The sequence below is a fragment of the Tinamus guttatus genome, unplaced genomic scaffold (assembly GCF_059628265.1).
Source record: "Tinamus guttatus ecotype Peru unplaced genomic scaffold, ASM5962826v1 Tinamus_guttatus_pri_ptg000309l, whole genome shotgun sequence".
Taxonomy (NCBI): domain Eukaryota; kingdom Metazoa; phylum Chordata; class Aves; order Tinamiformes; family Tinamidae; genus Tinamus; species Tinamus guttatus.
In genome coordinates this window covers 617,234-626,996 of record NW_028288843.1, presented here as the reverse complement: position 1 = coordinate 626,996, position 9,763 = coordinate 617,234, and the positions used below count along the sequence as shown (strand labels likewise).

The 9,763-nt window shown below is 51.3% G+C and overlaps 1 protein-coding gene across 1 annotated transcript; it reads right to left on the bottom strand.

Moving 5' to 3' along the window:
* Positions 1-7,086: 7,086 nt before the first annotated feature.
* On the bottom strand, positions 7,087-8,360 carry HTR1A (5-hydroxytryptamine receptor 1A). Its single transcript, XM_010222680.2, has one exon. The coding sequence runs from the start codon at positions 8,316-8,318 to the stop codon at positions 7,143-7,145; it is 1,176 nt and encodes a 391-aa protein (XP_010220982.2). The 5' UTR covers positions 8,319-8,360; the 3' UTR covers positions 7,087-7,142.
* Between the last annotated feature and the right edge of the window lie 1,403 nt (positions 8,361-9,763).

The following is a 9,763-nucleotide window of genomic DNA, read 5'->3' as shown; positions in this document are numbered from 1 at the left end:
GGGCATAAGAAGAAGATACAAATGGTCAAGTTTATAATAAGCAGCATTTGGTATGGATCCACTCTGTCGTCTTTCTGTTGGGTTTTCATTACAATAACTACTCTCTGTATTCACAAGCAGCGATGCCAAACCTGATGGTCTTCCAGAACAGTAGGCAAAAGAGCTAGCCTCGGGACCATAAATTTAATGGGCTACTTTGCAATGCAACTATAGCTGTAACAGGAACACTGACCAGATTACACAGTAATGAAGACTGAAATAATAAAAACTTTACATGTGCATTTTGCAGATCTACAAAAAAATACAAAAAAAAAAAAAAAACTTTATTCTGGTTGTAAAGGCCTCTATTGGAGATATATATATGTGTTTGTTTCTTTGTTTGTTTGTTGCTGTCTACCATAATATACACCATAATATGTATTACATTATTTCACATGGCAAAAACAAAGAGGTGTTCTAATATCTAGGCAGTGATGACAGCTTCTGCATGCAGAGAATTTCTACTTTATTACTGTTACTACTTCTGCTACTGATCCTCTGCATACAATATACCCTAAAATCCTCCAATTAAAAGGAAGTTTTCCATGCAAGGTGAGCTCTAAGAATAATCATCCTTATTTGCTGAAACACAATAGTCGAAGTTCTCCGTGTTATGAGTGAAATTACATCATTACTTTTTGGCTTTTATTTACCAAAATCTGACAAAACCCTTCAAATGAAATGTGATTGCTTCTCTTTCCATGGAATGTATCATTATCCATCCTTTTTAAAAAAATAAAATATAGCTACTGGAAAATAAAATGTTTAACTTATATTTTCCAACTAGAGAAGCAAGTCATGAGTAGGATTTCCAGCATTTGAGTGAAATTATAAACAGGGCATTAGGCATTGCAAAGCCCTTGAAGTTCTCTGCTGCAATGCGAGAACATTTGTGACTGTCCCACAAACCAGTGGAAGTTTTCCCTCTTACCAAGTTGTCATCTTTGCCTTCAGCAATCTGGTACTTTCCTAGGACAGCAGTAGACTGGATGTGACTCTTTGAGCAGAACTACTCCCTTACTGCCTTTTTGTTTACAAAGCGCTGCGAGGCCAAATGTAATTTAACTGTTTGTTTTCTATGTTTTTCATAAACGTCCTTACGTAAGGCAGGGATGACCTGTCGAGATGCCTCTGCCTGTGCCGTGGGGAGGAGGCAGGTGCGGAGGAGCAGCGCCAGGGCCCCGCCGCGGAGGGAGCTCCCCTGGAGCGGCAGCGGGTCCCCCTGTCACGGCTGCCACCGCCTCGCGCGGCGCCGCTGCGGAGGCGAGCGGCGAGACCCGCGCACACACGCGGGGCTGCAGAGCGGTCCCGCAAGTAGCGGCGAGACCCGCGCACACACGCGGGGCTGCAGAGCGGTCCCGCACGGCCGCCTTGGAAATAACATCATTCGGGCACAGGCTGGGCACTGCGGGAGGCAGCTTAGCCAAAACACCCGCTGCTTTTGTAGAAAATGTGCAAAGCTTTTTATGAGCAGTGGTGCAATTCTCTAATGCCTGTGAATTATTTCAATTCCGAAATGATTTTTACACTTTCATTTCTACATTATTTCCTGAAGTCAATTTTAGCACTGTGCAAGAGGACAGAAGCTGTGGTTTTAAGTCAGTAAGCCCAGCTGCATTTCATTGCTTGAAACATTGTTCTAGACTAAGTGGCTCATAAAGCAGGTGATTAAACCTGGAAGAGACAAGATGTTACCTGTCTTTAATTTTAATATTTTAAAAGAAATTAAATTATTAAAGTGACCTATTCTAACAGATCAGATTAGGTGCCCATTCCGTTAGGACGCTATGAAAATTTTATGACACCATCAGAAACATGCTCCACACAACCCTGAAGGTTTTACTTACATTTTATAGGGAAGCATCATTTTGCCTGGCTTTACTAGCAAAGCTGCAGCTCTGGAAGAGGCTGTGGGGAGCTTGCGAGCACTTGTGACCCTCCATTTCCCCTGTTCAACCAAGGCCAAGCTTAGCTAGAATTTGTGGCAAATCTGATATTTTTTTAAGCTTTTTGGAAGCACAGAAGAAAATGAGGCCTCAAAGACAGATCCACAATCATTTCCCTATAGTGATTTTGAAAAAAAAAAATGGAGAACTTGTGACCAAGTGATTTGGAGCAATCTGATGACTTGCCCACCAGACAAAGGGGCAGCTTTGACCTGGTGGTTCCAAATTCCACCATCAAATCTATTGCCATCTAACCACAGACGCATGGCACAGGAGCAGCCATAAATGTGATATTAGATAAAACATCTTTATATTGTAAAGCAGTCTCTATCAAAATGGGCAATTTGTGCAGCTTACAGTTAGAAGAGAACATTTCTGCAATGAAAGAGTAAGGAGTAAACAGAGTCTTTGAATATTGCACATTCTCAGGCAGCTAGGGCCAACCCGGCATGCCGTGAGACCTCCCAGGGCAGCACGCCATCCATGGAGGCCACCATCCGTGTGCAGATCTCCCCACCAGGACACCACACATCTGAGGGAGGCCAGGCTGTCCCAAGCAGTGGAAAGAAGAGGCTGCCATGCTTCCAGGGCAGGTGTGTGCTGCTGGTCCCTTCCAAGGCTGGCAAGGATGGGAAGGTAAAAGGAGAAGAAAAAAATCACGCGCTTGGCTTGACCAAAGCTAGCATAACTCTTAGGACTGCGTAGAATAACGTCAGAGCATAAAGTGAGCTGGAAGCCTTTTTCTACAGATACTCAACCAGATCAGACCACCTTTGACTCAGCCCTCATTGACTAAGATAAAATGATGTAGACTGAAGGACCACCAACCTGAAGGCAATGTCCAGCCTGGTATTTCTTCTACACAGGGCATAAATTTTGTACAATCCCTTCCTGAGGTAAGAGGCTGAAGCTGAGTCCAGACACTTCTGAGTGTGGTCCAAGCACTATGTATGGTAGTCTGGGTGTCTGCCTTCAAATTCAAATGTGTATCATGACACCTGGCAGGATTCTTCCAAAATCTCCTCCAAAATGAACATCTACTGAGATCTTAACTTAAAAGACATTACATTTTAATGTCAAATTTAACAGCTTTCCAAGCATTTCATAACCCACTTCAGCTCAAAAGACCTATGCTTGTAGCATAGCAGTTCAAGCAGATAGATAACCAAAATCTTGGGTTTTGTTGTTGTTGTTCTTGTTGTGAAGTTTTAAATCATAGCCAGCCACTCAAATATCAAAAGGAAAAAAATGACGTTTTGCTTCTGAACTTCTTGATCACAGTATAATCAAGCTCATTCCTATAAAGTTGTAAGATGCCTTCAGATTTCAGTTTTACAATCAGCTTGCAGAACACATTCCCTAGTGAGAGAATGTCCGAAATGCTATCAAATACACCATATGATATTACTTCACATCTATTATATACAAACTCGCTTGGACCTCTAAACCACAAGAATATCAAGGAAAAAGAAAAAGGTATAAGTCAAAAAAGGGGGCCCAGATAACACCTTTAGTGCATGTCATCTTCATCTCTTTTGGGTTTAAGTTACATCTCAGTAGAGTGGGTGTTAATAACTCTAAGAATGTGAAAGTCTGTTTGTAAAGACTATATTGACTCTGCCTAATAGCAAAATAGGCTTCAAGTACTGCTTAGTACAAACAATAAAACAAGATTTTATTACAAAGGGAGTAGATACTGACTCTGCTGATATTGTCCACATTTCCATTACGGGATTCTCATGTCTTCTCATTTTGTTTGGTTGCTTGGGGGAATGTGTTTTCCTTTTTAAGACCCTCACTATTTGCAATAGTTCTTAGAAGCTTGGGAGCACCATATGGATGACCATGTGCCTTTTTCTCTTTTTTTCTAGTCCTATCAAATTTTGTTCAGGTTTAGTAATTTTTAAAACATTTCATAATCCATCTGCTTTCCATCTCTCATTTACATGCTGCAGGACAATGTTGGCAGCCTGCCAAAATGCTTTGGCACAGACATCTGCAAGGCCAGGATTTGCAGCCACATATAAATGTTTGTAAAGCCTGAGTCAATAGTCTTCCATGGCCCTCCACATTTTGCATTTGCATAAATCGAGAGAGGCGTGCAAATAATAACAAATCCTCTGCACTCACTGCTTGGAAGTCAAGAAGCCACTCCACGAAGTCAAATGCTTTTGACTATACTCAAAACTACATATGGAAAATACCATGCACAAAATTTTTGTTTCCAATCCAACCCCAAGTCCCACAGCCTCCATCCCACAGATGGTTAGAGGGCAAAGGAGCCCAGTGGGGACTGACACAGTGCTTCATGAGAGTTGTTTTCTATTTTCTCCACTCATATTTGAAGTTACCCAAATTCCTGAAAATGCTTCTCTGAGCACCCAAGAAACAAATATTCACTTCTAGCACCATCATTTTGGCTTCTTCTCTTTGAAGGGTGAATTTTCTGGTTATGTGTTTTAATGTAAGATTCGCAATGTTGCCCTGAGCAATGTTTAGAAAAAAAGAAAATGAAAGTGCAGATTTCAAAGAACAAATTTTTAACTAGGACAGGGAGAAGAGGGGATTGGTTTGGGGAGTTAGTTTGGTTGTTGTTTTTACCAGAACTATACCATGTTTTTATCAAGATAGGAATGCCATCCTTTCTTGAATAGCCTACATTTCTATTTTTATTCAAATAGGTGAAACTGCACAGTCATAAAGCCCATTTTACTCTTTCTACTACTACAGATTATGCCAGCACATGCTATTCCCTTCCTCCTACCCCTTCCCTCTCCTCCCTCCCAACTATAAGAAGAGTTGGCGAGCATAAGTGTGCTGGCATAGTTCTGCCAACAGGGATTCACACAGGGATTCAGATCCTAATTCAGCCTGAATTGGAGCCACAGAGCTTATGAAATACTAAGATATGAGACTTTCTTCTAGTTTTACAGTAATCTATAGAAGCATTTTTAAGGCAAAAAAAAAGTGTTAAGGAATCTATATCTGTACCTGTCCTGGGGATTAACAGTTGACTCAAGTTGTTAAAACTCAATTTTCTGCTGTCTCTGCTTGCCATTTGGATTTTTTGTTATTCACTTCTTCAGCTTCCAGTGGGTTTTTAAACCCAAAATGAAGCTTTCTAAACAGTGAGGAGGTTGCTTGTAAGTGGAGCACATTCAATACTGCAAGGAACCACAAATATTGATTTGAGATTGGATAGAAAGGGAGGGAGGGAGGGAGGGAGGAAGGGAGGGAGAGAAGGAAGGAAGGAAGGAAGGAAGGAAGGAAGGAAGGAAGGAAGGAAGGAAGGAAGGAAGGAAGGAAGGAAGGAAGGAAGGAAGGAAGGAAGGAAGGAAGGAAGGAAGGAAGGAAGGAAGGAAGGAAGGAAGGAAGGAAGGAAGGAAGGAAGGAAGGAAGGAAGGAAGGAAGGAAGGAAGGAAGGAAGGAAGGAAGGAAGGAAAGGGAGGGAGGGAGGGAGGGAGGGAGGGAGGGAGGGAGGGAGGGAGGGAGGAAGGAAGGAAGGAAGGAAGGAAGGAAGGAAGGAAGGAAGGAAGGAAGGAAGGAAGGAAGGAAGGAAGGAAGGAAGGAAGGAAGGAAGGAAGGAAGGAAGGAAGGAAGGAAGGAAGGAAGGAAGGAAGGAAGGAAGGAAGGAAGGAAGGAAGGAAGGAAGGAAGGAAGGAAGGAAGGAAGGAAGGAAGGAAGGACACAATATCCTCTGTTTGGTTTTGCTTTACCTTGGTGGAAATAAAGTTAGGATCATGGAAATAACAGCACAGAAGCAGAATGGCCCCAGCTACGAACGGAGATTTGTTTCTTCCCTGTGTTATGGAATTTAAACTGGAGGGAGGGAGGCATAAGAATAAATGTCTAGCTAGGCATAATGCCTGAGACCCTTCTCTAAGTCACAGGGCCATAACTCACTGCACTACCAAGCAGTTGTTCCTGCTCCTCAGGCATTGCGGACTCGCTCTTCTGATAGCTTGGCACTCCTTTAGCATCTAGGACACACGTGGTTGGGAGCGATCACAGTGAAATCCAAAGATCACTTTAATTGCGAAAATGAGGTCAAATCAGATTTTCAGAAAATCAGCTATATGTCACAGGCTGGTAAAAACTCTATTGTCATTTAAAGTAAGCGGTTTAAGTACGGAAATGACTGGGCACTTAGATTCACCTGATGCACACACTTGACATTCCCATCTACCTATGTATAAGTGCAAAACGAGAAATAAAGGAGAAAAAAAAAAAAAAAACACATATATATATGCTCAAGCACCGCAGCGCAGGGGACCCTGCACAGGTTCTGCCGTGGCTGGGGCTCCCCACGCTCCCCACGTGCACACGGCAGCGTTTGGGTTCAGAGGCCCGGGGGTGCAAACTGCGCGGCCGCCCCCGAAACAGCCGCGGCGCCTTCGGAAAAACTTTCGAGCGCCTTCACATAAAATACAGTGCTAATAACAAAGCAGAACAGGCAGGGCGCTGCGCAACGGCCTCGCGGGCTGCGCCGCGGCGCGTGGCCGGCTCGGCAGGCAGGGAATCCCCAGACCCGCTCCGGGAATCGCTTCCCGTTCGCCCCGTCGCCCTCCTCAGGCGTGACCGGGAAGCCCGAGATGGCGGCGGGTCCTGCAGCCCCCTCGGGCTCCCCGGGGCTGGGATGCCTGGCGACGCTCTCAAGCCCGGGCGCTTCTCCCCGCTCCAGCGCCCGGGGGGCGCCGGGCCCTGAGCCGCCTCCTCCGCCCTGAGAGTCGCCCTCAGGCTTCCTACTTACTCGGCCAGGCAGGTCGGGCTCGGAGCTCCCCGCCGTCTTCTTGGAAATCCGAGAAGAAAACCCGACACGGCGGCTTTCACGGCGGCTTTCTGCATAGGGTGGTTTATTTTTACCGATGCTACTCGGGCAGATAACGTGGTTTACAGCGACCACAAGCAAAGATCTGCAAACGCCAGGTCTACCCAGAATGACGGAGCGGGAAGAGGCGGCAGCGCCGGCGCCCGGCCCCGACCGCCGCCGCGCTCTGCTCCGGGCCGGGTCGGGCCGGGACGTCCCCCGTCCCGCCGTAGCGGGACCTGGGCCGGGGGCCACGCACGTCCGCGGGGCGGGGAGGGCAGGGGGATAGGGCGGGTGGCGGCAGCCCCCTCGCGGCCCTGCCCGCCCCGACCCGTCCCGCAGCGGCGGCTTCACTGCCTGCAAAATTTGCACTTGATAATTTTCTTAAAAGCACTTTGGAAGTCCTTGTTGAAGTAGGCATAGATGATGGGGTTAAGGAGCGAGTTGGAGTAGCCCAGCCAGTTGATGACGGCCCCGAGCCACTCGGGCATGTAGCACTTACTGTCACAAAAGGGCAGGACCAGCGCCACGATGAAGAAGGGCAGCCAGCAGAGGATGAAGGTGCCCATGATGATGCCCAGCGTCTTGACAGTCTTCCTCTCGCGGGCCAGCGCCGTCCTGCGCTTGGCCTCGGCGCTCTTCTCGGGGCGGCCGTCGTGGGGCGGCGCGGGCGCGCAGGGCAGCGGCAGGTGCTCCTTGCAGCAGCGCACGTCGGGGCCGCCCCGCGCCGCGCCGTTCGCGCACGCGGCGGTGCCGGGCTCCGCTGTCCGCCGCGTGGCCCGGCCCGGCTGCCCGTTGCTGCGGCCGTGCGGCGCGGCCGGCGGCGAGAGCGGGAAGCCCGCGGGGGCCGCGCGCTTCTGCTCCGCCTTCTTGACCGTCTTGCGGATCCTGAAGCGCGCCGCCCTGAAGATGCGCCCGTAGAGCACCAGCATGAGCAGCAGCGGGATGTAGAAGGCGCCGAAGGTGGAGTAGATGGTGTAGCCGTGGTCCTTGCTGATGGTACACGCGTCGGGGTCCGAGCGGTCCTCGGGGGTCCTCCAGCCCAGCATGGGCGGGATGGATATCAAGAAGCCGATGAGCCAGGTGAGGCTGATAAGCAGCGCGGCCCGGCGCGGAGTGCGCTTGTTCACATAGTCGATGGGGTCCGTGATGGCCCAGTACCTGTCCAGGGCGATGGCGCACAGGTGCAGGATGGACGAGGTGCAGCACAGCACGTCGAGCGAGATGAAGATGTCGCAGGTGACCTGCCCCAGCGTCCACTTGTTCAGCACCTGGTAGAGGGCCGCCATGGGCAGCACGAGCACGGACACCATGAGGTCGGTGACGGCCAGCGAGCCGATGAGATAGTTGGCCACGTTCTGCAGGGAGCGCTCCAGGGCGATGGCCGCGATCACGCAGGCGTTGCCGCTCACGGCGCACAGGATGAGCGTGCCCAGCAGCAGCGAGGTGAGCAGCTGGTAGCCCAGGGTCACCTCGGCGCCGCCGGGGGAGCGCTCCGGGGAGGCGCTGCTGTTGGACACGTCCATGCCGCCCGGGGGGGCCGCTCAGCACACGGGCCTGGGCAGCGGCGCCGGGCGCGTGTGCGCTCCCCTGGCAGGAGGCATCGCCGCCCCGCGCGCCTCGGCCGCGCCGGGCCCCCCGCCGCCCCTCCCTCCCCTATATAGCGCGGCGGGAGGCGGCCGGGGCGCGGGGGACGGCGGCTGCCGGGGCCGCCCCGCGCCCGCCCAGCCCGGCCCGCCGCGCGCACCGGGGGGCGGCGGGGGCGGCCCTCCCCCCTCCCGGCCGCGCGCTGCGCTCCGCGCCCTCCCGCGCTGCCGCCGCGCTCTCCGCGGCCCCTCCCGCCCCCTCCGCGGGGCGGGGGTCGCCGCGGGCCGCCCGGCCCGGCAGAGCGCGGACCCCCGCGGCTGCCGGCCCCGCGGCGGCAGCTCCGCCCCGGCGGCGGCTCCCCGAGGGGGCGGTGCGGGGGGAGGGCGGTCGCGCATCGTCCTCTGCAGGCGCCCGGGCCGGGCCCCCCGCCTCGCGCTCGCCCAGGCACCCACCGGGCCCCTCGGTCCCACGCGCGTCCCGTAGCGGGGCTCCGCGCCGCGGAAACACGGAAATTGCCGCGCGCTGCGCTCCTGGCATCGCTGTCCCGCCAGGAAAAGCGAACAGGAATACAGGGGGAAATGGGTTGTAGTCCCCCCGCAAAGGAGGGGACACGCTGAGTCTGAAAGGCACTGAAACGAGGAGAACCTCTCCGGACCAACGTTGGATTCGGGGGAGCGCCGGAGCGACCCCACGCGTGTCCGGCCGTCACGCCGGGGAGCGGCCGCTGTCACGATAATAGGACCCGGGCGGTCCGTGTAGCTGCAGGGGACATGGGTGACACGGGCTGCCCTGTGCCCGCCCGCGGTTCAGTCCAGGGGCCGCGAAGGCGACGTCCTGGCGAGGGGCATTGAATGCGCTTTGTGCCTTCCCTGGGGAAAGGCGCCCAATCCCTCGTGGGCTCCTGCGACCCCAGCCGCCTTTTGCCGAGACCAGCCAGGTCCCCTGTGTTCACTTGAAATCTTTTAATCTTTTACACCGCTACACCGGCTCTACTTTCTACTTTCTGTTTTTTTTTTTTTTTTTTTTTTTTTTTTTTTTTTTTTCAGGCACTGAAACTCATTTCGCTCTGAATTAAATGGAGATGCAATTTAGGCAGCCGTGTAGGGAGAGGGGGAAGTAGGAGGGGGAAGATGCAGACGAGGAAGACTGCTCTTTCGAAGTGATGCTTCTTTAATCCTGCTAAGCAGTTAAACGGCAAAATGCTGTTTAAACTTTTAAACAACTAAATGAGGCGCTAATGTGTTTAGATAGCCTAGGTGAAGCAGCCAGGGAGAAATCCAAGCTGACTTGAAAGCAAATGATACCCTAACACTGCACAACTTATAAACATCCAATTAAACATGAGTTAATGTTACTCAGTTACATTAGAGCTGCGGCAAACCAG

Coding starts and splice junctions, on each gene's coding strand:
- HTR1A (XM_010222680.2), bottom strand. CDS start 8,318: ATGGACGTGTCCAACAGCAGCGCCTCCCCGGAGCGCTCCCCCGGCGGC.